Raw genomic sequence first — 15,821 nt, forward strand, 5'->3', positions numbered from 1 at the left:
GGAGAGGGTCATGGCCAGGTTGGAGGAAAAGAAGAATGGCCAGGCCGTTAGAGTAAGAGTATGGCCAAGCCGGTGGTGGAGGGTTATGGACAGGCCGAAGGGGGACGTTGGGGGGGGGGGGGGGGGATCGCCAGGCCGGAGGTTGCCTGACTCACACAGAGGAAGTAAGCCCACAAATGTTGCCACCTTCATCATACATCTTAACACGAATAATTTTCTTTTTACTAATCTTTCAAAACTTGCTTTGGTCTACGACAGATATCTTTTATAAAAAAGATAACATACATTGTGTAAATAGTTTTCTTATAAAGATAAAGTAGGAATATTAGCTAAATAAATCAATAAATGTTTGGTGGTTGCCACCTTTCCATCTATGACTCACCTGCGATGCGTCAAGGCTGTGTCCGACTCCCACCCGCCATATGGTTCATTTCACCTCGATTTACAGTGTCAACTGAGCTTTAAAGATCCTGGGGATTATGTGAGTATATCTACATGTGAGAGTTGAGTATTGGAGGGCAACATATGTGATATAAACCATGTAGTGCGCCAAGAGAAGCCATGGTTGTGCTGGATCAAAAGAAAAAAGAATTCTCTTTGCTTTACTTGTTGTATGCATATATGGAATACATAGGTCTTCAACGACACAGACGTATATGGCGTGTTGCCAACCAAGACTCATCTTTTCAACCCATTTAATTCTTTCTTATTATATTTAACGGAATCACCTCACGGAAGACACTCACCATGAATGGGACAAGTTAAGGAAGTAGTTGACAATGACCCAAACCCCACCAGATTGGCTATTTCCTATGGCCTCTTCGCTCTGATCCTGGCTACCCCCCTCCCCTTCCTCTCGCTTCCAGTCATGGTAACTTCATTTTCAGTTGTCGTACATCGTGTCTTGCGGCGTTATAGTATGGTGACAGACGTCGAGGATTCAGTGAGTTCGATCTGATTATTTATAATTGATCTGAAGATACGAAACCCAAAACCTTACAAATTTTCTTCAGGTGAACACAGTGAGATGAAAACGACGAAACTATAAGAAAAAAGAAAATCTCTGGCGTCATACGGTATTCAGTCGACGCAACCTGTGGCTGCCACCACAGTCCGCCATTTTTAAACCCAGTGTTAGTGGTCTCGGCCATTTAAATCGAAGGAGCTTTTCCTGTGAGTAGTTTGCGGGCATACCATAGAGTGCAAGTGATCACTGAACTCCTGAACTGTGTTAGAGCAAAGGCGCACATCATGTAAAATGATGAATCTTACCTGACAAGAACATTATTATGCATGAATAACTCTGCTAGTATCGTTGTCGTGACCAACACGGTAGACGACGGAGTCATTGTTAAGTACGACTCTATGTGGAACTGTTGGTGTATATTTCTTTGAAATCAATTAATGTTAGTAACTTGGATATACGACTTCAGTGATTAGAATGCTGCCTGCGTGCAGAATCTTGTTCCAAGTTGCTGTCAATAGTTATTCAACTGTTTTGAAATGCTATAAGCGGAAGTTGTGATATAATTAAAACTATTTTCATGAGCCATGAGACCGACGAGAGACTGGTCAATTGGAGACGTTGTAGGGTTAACTTTTTATGTTCCCGGGATCCATGAGCGTCGACTGGCTAACTGCTGGTGTTCACACTGCCAGGTGGTTTGTAATACACCAGTCTTAAGGAGCGTGGGTTGCCTCAGCCCACTCTTTTGATCAGGAGCAGCAGAAACAGTATCTAGGTATAAACTGGTGGTTATTTAGGGACACTGGTGGTGGTTCTGGAATATCGATGGTTGTCTAAGGATACTGATGGTTGTGTAGAGACACTGGTGTTGTGTAGGAAAACTGGTGGTGTTGTAGATACTGGTGGTTGTGTAGGGACACCGATGGTGTTGCAAGGACGCTGGTGATGTTATAGGGACATTGATGTTGTTGTAGGAATACTTGGTGTAAACGATTGTCAAATGATTAACAACAGATGTTAACGTGTGGGAGACGGTGGTAGGCGTGACCTGGGTGAAGTAAATGCTGTGGCCCAGGCCCCGGAGGTCTGTGAGTGGTGTTGTGTGTGTGTGTGTGTGGAACTAATTTGTCAATGTGCTTGTTTATAAGTAACACGTGCGTGTGTGTGGTTTTCTCTGTAGATATGGTGTTATTTTGTGTGGTGTAATTTTGTTTGCGGGTGTGGTGTTATCTTGTCTGTGGGTGGTGGTGATGGTGGGTGATGTATCTTGCCTGTATGTTATTATTTTTTCTGTGTGTGTGTAGTATTGCCTGTGTTGTTATTTTATCTATATGGTGTCATCGTGTCTGTGATACTGATGTGAACAACACATACTCACCTACACATGATACAGGGTATGAATGATCCGACTCCTCATGAGTACATTTTTGGCACCCTCAGGCCTTTATTCATATTTTCAAATATATTTTCATATCCGAATGTAAAGTAGTTTGTGCGTTATATATGAAATTTACCGGCTTCTTTTTATTCCTTGGAAATACTGAGCAGGAAGAGAAATGTAGCGCCTTATTGCCAGGTGAAGCCAAGCAAGTGAGGGAGAGGCCATGCGTGGCACATACTGATAGGCTAGGCCTGTGGCCTACATCAAATCCCGACATTATCGTGCCTCCCACTTTATTTTAACGATGTCATCTTTCCTCTATATTCTTTTTCCATTCATTTTTTGTGAAACATATGAATCATAATGATTCGTATATAAACGTTTAATGAATTATAATTAACCACAGGACTAATTTCTAAGAAAGTCTTGGTGTTACCCAGATCTCTTTGTAAAGGCTCCCATACCTCTAGGCTCCCCAACTTTTAGTGGCAGGGAAATGTAAACCCTTTTGGAGGGAGTTCATATATATATATATATATATATATATATATATATATATATATATATATATATATATATATATATATATATATATATATCCACTTGAACTTGAAATAAACATCTCAAAACAAATTATGAACACATCCCTTTGTGGCCAGAATCTGTAAATGTTTGCATTGAGGGAAAAATTGATTGTCTACGACAGTAACCTGATGAATCACTGGCTGTCTCTAGCTTCCAGTCCAAGGATAAGTAACAGTTACACCACAGTAGCCACAGCAACCCGTTATTGATAGGTCCATTTTCAGTTTCAAATTTCAAATATAAAGTGAGAAATATACTGCGGTGGAGTTCGGTTAGACGTATAACTTCTCATGTGATGGTGAGAAGTTAGAGAGAGGTACGGAAACATATTTAACAACAGATTGCGTTATTGGGTGAGCACAGAGGTGAGGAGCTGATGCAAGTGGTGCAGCATAATGGTAAGGTGAGGTGAGATGAGGTTGGCAGAATTGCCAAGGTGCTGTTATTAGTGCAGGGGGAGGCAGTCTTTCCGTGGAAAAGTTGGCTAGATACTTAGTCTCGTAGAGCTTCTGCAGAAGGAAGGTGGTGTTGACGAAGTCCTAAGTTTGTGAGAAGTTGCAGTTAGTGCTTTGTTCTGCGGGAAGACGTAACCGTAAGACTGCTTCTCAAGGCAGGCAGCGGCGATTCCCACATGAGTCCTGCCAAGTGGGCAGTTTTGATTATTCGGGATGTAGGTGTCACAGACTCTGCAGTAGTGATGATCCAAGAGTCACATAGTAGACGTTTCTGGATTGTGGGCGCGTATTGGTGTCTTAGAACCAGTGAACTGATTTGACTGGCACAGGTGGCAAGTTGAGTGGATGTGGCCCACAAGTACATTACGATGGACCCCTGAAGAATTGTATCCTCCTGTAGTTAATGTCGAGACTGCTACTTGGTCCGGGTACCTGAGTGGAAACGCTAGGTAAAGTGAAATCACACGTGGCCCTGTGTGAGTTTGGCTCAAATATGGTTTTATCACGGAGTCTGGTCGGTGGCATTGATTTACAATATGTGTAAGAAGTATAAGAGTGGCGCTACACTATCCTTTACTACTAACGCATCATATCCTATATGTTATAACTTTATAAATGTTCACACGGAAAGTGAATTATATGGCTGATGGTAGTGTATCATCTGTCTTAACTACAGTCCACACCTGGAATGCTAAATATATTCAATGTTTATATAATTTCAGACGAAATGTATAACAGTTCAAAGGTCTTGCGAAGAATCCACAGATTCAGAGGGTCAGCTTTATGTGTTACAACAGAGTAGAGGTATGCTGCTTCCCATGAAGTCACAACAAGTCACTCCAAGTCTTAGCATGTCTGGAGTCCGGCCCGAGCCTGACGGTGAATACTGAAAACCTGACCCAGGCCAGATCAGTACCCTGTGGTGTAACGCCAGTAGCTAGGCCGAGAGAGCAGTACCCTAGGGTCGCTTTCCTTGGAGGCTGACTTGTTCTACCGTAGGACTGCTCTCCTGGAGATGACCAATTCTACCCTGGAGTCGCTTTTGTGAAGTGTGGCCGGTGTCCAGGTTATAAAATGGCAGCCTCATTCCACTAGATGCCATGTACCTTGACATTACTATGAAGGTCTTCTGCCCCCTTTGCCTAGGGTCAATCCAAGATTGAGCTGGATCATTGGTCAACCTAGCTGTTGGACGCCGCAGCCCGCAGGCCCACATAATCGCTGCGGCTTGGCTGGCTTGGTAGGCTACAAATGCTCATCCAAAGCCTTCTTAAATTTCTGCAGTGTACGCCACCTAGTGTGACCGATAGGGGCGGCCAAGGTATCGAGCAGTCTTGAACTATGAAGGTTCAAGGTTCTGTCTGCGCTTCGTGCTCTTAATTTGAGATGATATTATAGTCTGGCATACTTGTTTATGCCAGGAGCGAACTGCTCTTGAGTGCAGGGTTGGAACCATCCCTTCCAGGATTTTCCAAGTGTAAACTCCATCATACACATTCTGTGCCATCTGCGCCTCAGAGTGTATAGTCTCCATGGTTTCAGTCTTTCTCGGTATTTGAAATACCATACAACGTAAACATAGGCAGATAAAGGTCTTTGCACATTTTCTAAACCTGTAATTTCGCCCATTTTGAAAGATGATGTTAACACACGGCATTATACTGTTCATAAGAGTATTAGTACCTTGAGCGTCTTCCCTAGTTTTGCCTCACTGATACTGAAGGTCCGCAAGGTCGTGCTTACCATCATTTTGTAGGAGCACCTGATGGGGACACAATCCTCTCCATCTTCTTCTGGGCCCAGGGACCCAGAGCTCCTCCACCTTCCGCTCCTTGGGACCTTTAAAGCCCCTAATTTCGCAGAGACATTTAGCATCTGTAAGTAGGTAAAAAGTTAGAAAACAACGATTTTGATATTATCCGATTCACTACAAACAGCCGTTTCTATTGCAAAGAAAACAAAATGAAGATACCCAGTTTTAGATGAGCAGACTAACGAAACAACGTAAAGTAGATATCTACAAGACAACATGCAAACAAATCAACTGATCCATACAAATTTCCTCCCCTAAACCTCGTCTCCCCACTTCCTTCCCCCATGAAGCCCTGACACCCCGAGCCTCCCCATCTCTTGCCTTCTCCCCTACACTCGTGAGACTTACAGGTGTTGCTGTGTCAAGTTAGGTGTCCAGTCTGACCCACAGGTGTAGCTGGGTCAGGCCAGGTGTCCAGTCTGACCCACAGGTGTTGCTGTGTCAAGCTAGGTGTCGTCTGACCCACAGGTGTAGCTGGGTCAGGCCAGGTGTCCAGTCTGACCCACAGGTGTTGCTGTGTCAAGCTAGGTGTCGTCTGACCCAAAGGTGTAGCTGGGTCAGGCCAGGTGTACAGTCTGACCCACAGGTGTAGCTGGGTCAGGCCAGGTGTACAGTCTGACCCACAGGTGTAGCTGGGTCAGGCCAGGTGTACAGAATGTAATCATAAGTATGTTGTCATCATTCAGTAATATCATCATACAATATAACTTTTCTCCCCGCCACAGAAGTCTTGGAAACTGTACAGGAAAATAGTTTTTGAAACCGTCACTGAAAAGAAAAATAAAAGTTTTCTTTTTTTATCTCAAAAACTTCAGCCTGAAGTGTTCAAGACCGTCCAGTATGTGAGATTATTACTGCTTAGAAACTTACAGTATGTGAGAGTGTAATACTACTTGGAAACTAAATAGAAATGACCATCAGTGTAGGTGTGGTGGTGGAAGCTTGTGTGGTGGGCCGGGGGGCGGCGCCCCTCCACCACATTACAACATGACAAGTATTGACGCGCCATGGCACCGTCCACCCCGGAGTCAACATGGCGGCCCCTGTCCTCCCCGCGGGCGGTGGCCTCCTCCGTGGTGGCCTCCCTCCAGTACGTGACGTCATCGGTCAGGCTACTTTTGATTGGCTGCTTCCAGTGTGGGTCCCTCAAGGCCGGCTGCTGGGACCGCCAGGAGGAGCAGGATGGCGCCTGGTTCGACTGTGAGAAGGTTCGTTGGTTCTGGTTAGTGTCACACAATTCTCCACACCAGTACCCACCTTCTGCCACTGTAAACAAAATTAATGATACGCTCTTTAATTTTCTGCAGGTGTAAGGCCCATGGGTTGTAGGGTTGTTGATCAAGAAACGTCTTGTTTCCCCATTCATCTATCTTGAGTAACGGGGAAAGACGTAATACAGCTTCCAGAGTGACGAGTTAATATTTAAGTTTAAGGAGAATCTCCAGAGGAAGACAGTCAGTGTCAATAACCATTGCTGTTTTCTCTCCTGCCACACTAAGAACAGTAGTAACCACATAATTATTGAGTAAATGATGTTAACGATTGTTTGAATATGGTGATGGTTGTGTGGGGAGGCCCAGAACGATGCTGGTCACCTTGATACTTGGGTGACAGGCTGTTGTCCAGGACTGGGATGACGAGCCTTTGTCCAGGACCGGGAAGCTGCTGGGGTGAAGGATGGGCAGGGTCAGAAGTTTGGAGTGCAGAATGGCTGAAGAACAGGAAGCACCAGAGTCTGGAGGGTGAAGGATGGGATGAGTAAGGAGATAAGGAGGGAGGAAAATGTTGACTCAACAGGTTACTTGACAGAGCCGTTGATATTTCTTAGATGATTTATGATATATGTAGTGACATGATGTGGACATGTGACGTGGTGAACATGTATGGTAATGGAAGGAGGGACAATGTGAAGTGGTGAACATGTATGGTAATGGAAGGAGGGACAATGTGAAGTGGTGAACATGTATGGTAATGGAAGGAGGGACAATGTGAAGTGGTGAACATGTATGATAATGTTCGGGTGGACAGTCATCCCGGTCATCAGTGGGCAGAGCGTGTGTTATGTGAATGTAGAGAAAGTGAATGGCTCACCTTCCCAGTGATAACCCCAGTTAGTAAGCAGAGTTGAATGGCAAGTTCCGTTGCCGGGAGGCCCACTGTCACCATCAGATGCGGCAGAAAGTGTGGACACATTACTATCCCACGTGAGGCCGTCTGCAACTGCACCTGATCACTCCTTTGACGTCAGTTCCTTGAACTACAGTTTAACGAGATATTTAGTATAATGTAATTGTTTGTATACCAGTCTTATATATATATATATATATATATATATATATATATATATATATATATATATATATATATATATATATATATATATATAATTTATATTGCAATCCACGAGGAAATGAAACAATAATTTCCCAAGTGCGCTTTCGTGTAATGATCACATCATCAGAGGAGATACAAGAAAGAAATATGTCAGTCGATATTTCTTTCTTGTATCTCCCATGATGATGTGATCATTACACGAAAGTGTAATTGGGATTACAAGGAATTCACTTATCACGCGCTCAATTGTGATCTTTTCCTCCTGAGTGTTGGAGCTTTGTATGTTCTATGAAAGTGCGCGTTCATATGCACTTTATTCGTATATATATATATATATATATATATATATATATATATATATATATATATATATATATATATATATATATATATAATGCAAAAGGCACACAAGCAGCAAATGTACATAGATATATTTAAAGGTGTATAAACAGTTTTGACCAGTATGTGCTACCTTCATGATGACTGTGCCTCATATTAAGTTCCTCCTACAGCTGCAAGTGGAGCATCCATTCTGCTACATTAACCCTGTGGCTCTGTCAGATGGAACCCTCACCACCCCTGACGCAGCTCTCACCACTCTTCCCCAGCCCTCCCTCCTCGAACGACCAACGACCAAAGTTAATGGGTTGCATCCCGGCCGCCTACCCCCCGCGCGCCGGCCCCCCTCCACTCACGACACCTCTGTGACGACGGTGGTGAGCGGGAGCGGCGACCACAAGGACGGCGTCGTCATTTACAAGAATGCTCAGGTGAGGAGCCTCTTTCTCGAGTCCTTCGCCGCAAAGCTAGAGGCAGACTTGAGGAAGCTCGAGTGCGACCGCCAGAGAGCAGAAGGCGAGGTGCTCAGTTCGCCAGAAGAGCGATGGGTCGCGGACGACGCCGCTTCAGTCTCTGAATACTTCTATACTGAGGGTCAGTGTGAGGCAGACTTCTTCGAGGATTCCAACCCCGACACTAAATACCATTATGAAAACCTCGATGATGAGAGACGTCCGGAGAACGAGGTGTGGAAGCCGTCCGAACTGGAAGATGTTTTCGAGTGTTACAACATGGCCGCCTTCTACTCCTACGGCGCCACCATGCCGGTCAGTACAGCCATCCTCAACTGTTACCTGACCCCTCCCCCTACCAGCACTCACGTCACGACCTCAATGTTTCATTCTTACCAATTCAAACGTAACATAGCTTAAGTCTCCCCAGAGCCATCTGGTGCAAGCTAATCTAGCTCAAGTCTTCCCAGTGCCAGCTGGTGCAAGCTAACGTAACCTTGATCAAGCCCCCTCCCCCCCTCCCCCCTCCAACAAAGACAGCTAATGCAACCTAACCTAACCATAACTTGTTTAAGTCGCACTTCGTAGTTACTGGTTTTGATAGTAAATGACGTCTCCGTTCCTAATGAGTACCTTAGCGAGGTAAAGCTTGGACCAGAACAAGGGCCTCACTTGATCATATCCACTCTACGTTTTATGTACAGTGTAACGCACTAAAGTCAGAGCTCACCATCCCTATTCAGGCCCCACAGACCTTATCATGCTTCCCCTGAATGTCTCACATGTCATACCTCAACATATTTGAAAGTGTTTTGACCCCATAATGCCACAGAGCTCCGGTTCACTTTATCCCGTGGACGGCTCTCACCATCGTGAATGTTAGTGTGTCATCTCGTATCTGCTCCATATGACCACACCATTTCCATACACCGTCGACAACTCCCTCAGTTAAGCTGTTTCACCGTCATTCTTTACAAGACATTACTTTTTCTCAGGCTTTCCATTTCCCATGTGTCCCCCTTCTTCCATAACTTTGCACTCAAGTCCTAAGACTCTCACTAAGATTACTGTCTTCAGTTATACCCATATTTGTCCAAACACACACACCACTTTTCCCACGCTGCTCAATCCACCCAGGTCAGTGGTCCCCATATCTTCCAACCTGCTACTCAACTGCTCCCATGGTACCATCAACTGTCAAGTCCACTCCTGGTACCTGAAGCACTTGATTTTTCCCGGAGCCTTGTTGTGCATAGTGGGCTGTTTTTCGGTTCCTTACTCATGACAGCAAGAGTGGATGCGAAAGAGTGAAGCCTTTTTGTTCCTAGCAAACACATGAAAAAGGCAAGACTTCCCGAAGTACTGCTGAAATATAAATGTGTCGTATTATACTTGATCGCCGTTTCTCGCGTAAGCGACATAGCGCCAGGAAACACGAAGAATGGCCCACACACACACACACACACACTTTCATATACATATCAACAGATACACATATGCCTACACATACACAGACATATACATACATTCGCGTACATATTCATGCTTGCCTTCATCCATTCCTAGCGCTTTCCCGCCCCACAGGAAACAGCATCGCTGCCCCCCGCTTCAGCGAGGTAGCGTCAGGAAAACAGAAAAGAGGCCACATTCATTCACACTTTGTTGTCTATTCCTAGCGCTACCTCGCGCGCATGCGGGGGTTGTCATTTCATGTGTAGCTGGGTGGCGACGGAATGAATAAAGGCAGCAAGTATGAATTATGTACATGTGTATATATGTATATGTCTGTATGTATATATATATATATATATATATATATATATATATATATATATATATATATGTATATATATGTATACGTTGAAATGTATAGGTATGTATATGTGCGTGTGTGGACGTATAGGTATATACATGTCTATGTGGGTGGGTTGGTCCATTCTTTCGTGTTTCCTTGCGCTACCTCGCTGACGCGGGAGACAGCGACAAAGTATTATAATGATATATATATATATATATATATATATATATATATATATATATATATATATATATATATATATATTATCCCTGGGGATAGGGGATTAAGAATACTTCCCAAGTATTCCCTGCGTGTCGTAGAAGGCGACTAAAAGGGGAGGGAGCGGGGGGCTGGAAATCCTCCCCTCTCTTTTTTTTTTTTATTTTCCAAAAGAAGGAACAGAGGGGGCCAGGTGAGGATATTCCAAAAAAGGCCCAGTCCTCTGTTCTTAACGCTACCTCGCTAACGCGGGAAATGGCGAATAGTTTGAAAAAAAAAAAATATATATATATATATATATATATATATATATATATATATATATATATATATATATATGTGTGTGTGTGTGTGTGTGTGCTTATAGTGGACAATATTGATTTGTATTTTCATTGTTGTATATATTTCAGTTATTTTTTCTTACTTTTCAGATCAACGAGAAAATTTCACCCAAAACTAAAGGAGATTCACCCAAAACTAAAGGAGAAAAGTATGAAGAAGTGTTTCCTATAACCTTCCACAACAACAATACAATCAAAGTTTTTCGACCAGCAAGTGAAAGTGAGAGTCCATTGCCACTATCGCCGAAGGAAGAAACTCTCAAAGAAAACTCATCAGAAGTTAGAAGTGTTGAGAGAAAACTCACAGTCACTGAAGGTCAACTCAAGGAATTTATACATACCTGTATTTTTGCGGATGATGTTAATGCAGTACTTGTCCCTTGTGCTGAGGGCACAAGTGCTAATATTGTCTGTGATGATAGTATAGAATTTGATGGTAGAAGCTTTAATAAGTTACTAATATTTGATCTAGTCAAATCGATAATGTCCGAATGTACTGAACGTTATGCTCATTCTGTCTCAATGTGTGTGAATTATCCAGTTCATTTAGTACAAAATAGAGTTCTCAGTGTTTTGCAGGAAGATAAAGACAAAATGCAACCCATACCTTGTGGCCTGCAAGTGTTTAGAAACAGTAATCTCCTCAGTGCGTCAGAGAATGAGTTGCAACAAAATCAGTTGATGACACAGAAACTCATAGACAAGCTTGTGGCGTCTGAGTTACGAACACAGGATAAACAATGGCAGAATTTTATCCTGGAAGAGTTGGAGATTAAAGAGGCTATATCCACCCAAGTTCTTCATGATCTCATAAGTGAAACCACGAATATATCTAGTTCTGTTCTGAGAAGAAAGTTAATATAATTAGGCTGTGCTGCTTATACATAGTAATGAAATAGTAGGGATCATTGTGACAGTGCAGGAGTAGTCGGTAGAGTAAGTTGAATTAATGTTAAAGCAAAATTTAACGGTACCCATACTGAGTGGCCGCCTCGCCGACTTAGTAGCCACTCTTTCATTAGTCTTTGTATTCTAACAAATGCTTTTATTACGTAACTTATCTAAAGCTAGCGTGACATTAAGGTTTAGTAAATTATATCGTACTTCTCTGTCTCGGCTTAATAATTTGGCCTAGAATTAACGGCCTCTTGAAAATTTGTGTCAAGTAGTATCAGGCCTAACCTGCTCAGAGTTAGGGTAGGCGTTGTAGAGAATTTCGTAAATGAGTGGGTCAGTTGTTAGTGCAGTGTCCATTGTGATATGGGCAGAATTTCATGGTTGGGAGTTGGGATATATATATATATATATATATATATATATATATATATATATATATATATATATATATATATATATATATATATATTGGAAAGGATCACAATTTTGCGCGTGATCAAGATATTCCTGAGTCCACGGGGAAAATGAAACACGATAAGTTCCCAAGTGCACTTTCGTGTAATAATCACGTCATCAGGGGAGACAAGAGAGAAATTAAGTCAGTTGATATACATCGAAGAGACGAAGCTAGGACGCCATTTGGTAAACAAGCGATTGTTTTGGACAATCACCCGTTGTGATTATTACACGAAAGTGCACTTGGGAATTTACGTTTCATTTTCCCCGTAGATTCATAGGAATATACTTGATCACGCGCAAAATTGTGATCCTTTTCAGTATATATATATTTATATATATATATATATATATATATATATATATATATATATATATATATATATATATATATTCGTCGCTATATACCTACGTGCTATAATACCTCAAAGTGGCAAAGCGAATAGAAATTCGAAAATACGTATTTCTTAAAATGACACGTAGAACTGACGAACAAAAGTGGTTGCCGCAGGCAGGCTGGAGGACCAGGGACAACTCTGAGAAAATGATAAGTGGACATGCGAGCAGCTATTCCGGTCGGACCAGTCGCCTGGAACATGTCATGGTGGCGACGATCACTTGCCTTTATTGCCCAACATTGTTCCCAGATGAGTATCCACCAGAGCTTTTGTATTTATGAATGAAACTTTAATTTACTTGGGAATTTTTACTCCGACTTTTTTTCTTTTTTCTTTATTCATGTAAACTAAGCAAAGGGTTTTGTCTTAAGACTTTTATAATATTACACCCTTCTTCTTAAGTTGAGTATCCATATTTGGGTTGATTATTGTAAACAAGAGTACGCTTGAAGGTGATGTTCAGTGTCTTTTTTTTTTAATGTATATAATTTCTCGCAGTGAGGCTTAGATTTTTTTGTCTGATATTGTTTTATTGATGTTGAAGTGTAATTGTGCAATGATACTTGTGAGCTTTAATGTCAGAAGTTATCTGTTGAATTTAGGCTGTTTATCAGGCACTTGCCTACAGATGTTCAAAGATTTGGTTAACAGCCATCATGTGACCAGCAGAGATAGGCTGAGGCAGGGACCACTGAGGATTGCTGGCCTTCCCTCTTCACTCGTCACTTAAAGTGCATTATTTATGATTTCATGTTATACCACTGTACATATTATTAGTGAGACAAAAGACGTGTAGAGTTTATTGAATGTGAAAATAGCTGTATAATGGATTGTAATTTATTGCCCCATATTTCAACCTGAGTTCCTAATTTTCCTTCATAACAAGTTATATATATATATATATATATATATATATATATATATATATATATATATATATATATATATATTTATGTGTGTGTGTGTGTGTGTGTGTCAGTGAGGTAGCGTCACTAATAGACGTAAAAATGGCCTCTCGTTTCTGTGTAATGCACAGAAACCAGATCCTCCTTCCACAATCAGGCCCCACAGACCTTCCCATGGTTTCCCACGACCGCTTCACATAGCTGGTTCAGTCCATTTACAGTGCTACGTCTCCTGTAAGCCACATCACTCCACTTTGCTCTATTCCTAGCACTCATCGCACCCTCCTGCATTTTTAGGCCCCGACCTTTCAAAGCATCTTTCACGATAACAGTCCACCTCCAGCTTGGATTTCCTCTTTACCTTGTACCCTTCACTCTAACGTGTGTGTCCTCGTAGTCATCCTATCTTCACTCATCCTTTCATATGTCCAAACCTTTTCAGCACTTCCGGACTCTCGTACAAACTACTCTTCTGCCACATCTTTCTTCCCCTATAATTTCTTATTCAATCAACCTTCCTCACATCACATATTGTCCTCAAACATTTCATTTTCAACACATTCGCCCTGTCCTTTACATTTTGTCTAAGGCCCCCTCCACACATCCATATAGCACTGACGAGACTACTATATCTTCAAATATACACGTCTTTTTCTCATACATTTCTCAATGCACCAAAGACCTTTTTCCCACTTACCCACCTTGTGGCTCAACTCAGCTCCCATGGTTCTAATCGCTGACATATCCACTCCCAGGTATGTAAAACACTGTACTTCCTCCAACTTCTCTCCATTCAAACATAATCCCAACTAACTTGTCTCATTTCACTACGAAACATAATAACTTTGATTTACATTTGCTGTCAACTTTCTCCACAACACCCTCCCAAACTTTGACACCAGCTTCCGCAGTTTCCCTCTCGAAATTGCCACCGACTCACCCCGAGCAGACTGCATGGCTGCTCCTCTCTCCAGGACCCTTGCATTCACCTCCTTCACCACCCCAGCCATAAACATTAAATAGCCATGGTGACATACACCCCTGCCGAAGACCCACGTTCACGTGAAACCACCCATTTTCCTCATTAACCACTTGCACACACGACTTACTCTCTTGATAAAAACTTCTCTGATTCTAAATCTCTCCTGCAATCCCTTATATTCGTAGCACCTTCCGCAAAGCATGTCTATCACCCTTATTATATGCTGTCCCTAGCTCTATGAATAACATTACAAATCCTTTTGTTTAAGTATTTTTCACTTTCTTCAGAGCCGACACTTGATCCACAAGTCCTCTTACCACTCCTGACACTACAATGAACCTCCACATATTGATGCTCTGTGCATGCCATTGTCCTCTCAACCAGCACTCTTCAATACAACCTACAAAGTACACTCGACAAACTTATGCCTCAGTAATTTGGACACTCACCCTTGTTCCTCTTCTCTTTATACAGTGGCATTATGTGTGTGCAATCCCATAGCACTAATATTTGACCAAATGTACAAGCTGACTGAATCATTACAGAAATAATTTACATGGAGAGAAAAAGTAGCTCTTTTAGCGCCGGGGTTGTTTTCAGTACCTACATATTTACTGTCAAAATATTAAAGGACTTGAGGTAAACAAAGGTAGATTATATTAACATCCGGCCATTACGTCAATCTGTCGTGGACAGTCTGCATCACTGCCCTGCAACGTTGTTCTGCATCACTGCGTCATTCCTCTTCCACCATTGCTCTGCACCTAGAAATTAATCAAATGTATGTAAACATTATTGACTACCTTATGCCTTCTTGTTTATTGTCATAAGCTAAGAAACACATATACGGGGCTCCCGCATCTTCAAAACTGCACTACAATCAGTAGCAGGTAAATGATGAACTCATTTTAAGTTACTTTTCTTACAATATTTTAATCCTTTCGTTCACTGACAATAATACATCCTCATCTAACGTGCAACACTGTATCTGTTGAGGTGCAAACTGGTCCAACACTGGATCTCTTGAGGTGCATACTGGTCCACGCTGCTCTGGAGCCTGTGAAACAGTGACGATATAAGAACAGGTTGCAGGGCAGGTACGACTGCCGGCTGGTTACCCAGTTCTCCCGGCAGACTAAGCCGGTTCTAGACCGCCGCCACAAACCAAGGCTGACCCACCTGCGGGATTCCCCTGCCGGTATCCCTGAGCAGCGCTCTTGTGCTCCCCGTTGCCTCCGCCGGTATCACCTGCAGGGTGTACGTACGGAGAGGAACCTGTTTGTCACCACAAACCGCGTTTCTGCCATCCACCGTCACTCGCATTTACTTTCTCTTCACACAGCATGTTCTACCAGATTGCAGCCCTTGGCACAGCACGTACTACCAGACTGTAGTCCTTGGCACGGCATGTTCTACCAGAATGCAGTCCTTGGCACTGCATGTTCTACCAGAATGCAGTCCTTGGCACCGCATGTTCTACCAGACTGCAGTCCTTGGCA

At 42.6% G+C, this 15,821-nt stretch overlaps 1 protein-coding gene across 4 annotated transcripts; it reads left to right on the forward strand.

Annotated features, from left to right (window-relative positions):
* Window positions 1-393: 393 nt before the first annotated feature.
* Window positions 394-13,291, forward strand: LOC139761802 (uncharacterized). 4 transcript variants are annotated; one of them, XM_071686283.1, is made up of 4 exons: window positions 394-481; window positions 5,927-6,409; window positions 8,048-8,641; window positions 10,775-13,291. In XM_071686283.1, the coding sequence occupies exons 2-4, from the start codon at window positions 6,209-6,211 to the stop codon at window positions 11,546-11,548; spliced, it is 1,569 nt and encodes a 522-aa protein (XP_071542384.1). In that variant the 5' UTR covers window positions 394-481; window positions 5,927-6,208; the 3' UTR covers window positions 11,549-13,291. The 4 variants fall into 4 exon arrangements, with proteins under 4 accessions (XP_071542384.1, XP_071542383.1, XP_071542382.1 ...); XM_071686282.1 differs by lacking the exon at window positions 394-481 and adding an exon at window positions 873-943; XM_071686281.1 differs by lacking the exon at window positions 394-481 and adding an exon at window positions 1,016-1,173.
* Window positions 13,292-15,821: the final 2,530 nt, after the last annotated feature.

Source organism: Panulirus ornatus, chromosome 42, assembly GCF_036320965.1.
Source record: "Panulirus ornatus isolate Po-2019 chromosome 42, ASM3632096v1, whole genome shotgun sequence".
NCBI lineage: Eukaryota > Metazoa > Arthropoda > Malacostraca > Decapoda > Palinuridae > Panulirus > Panulirus ornatus.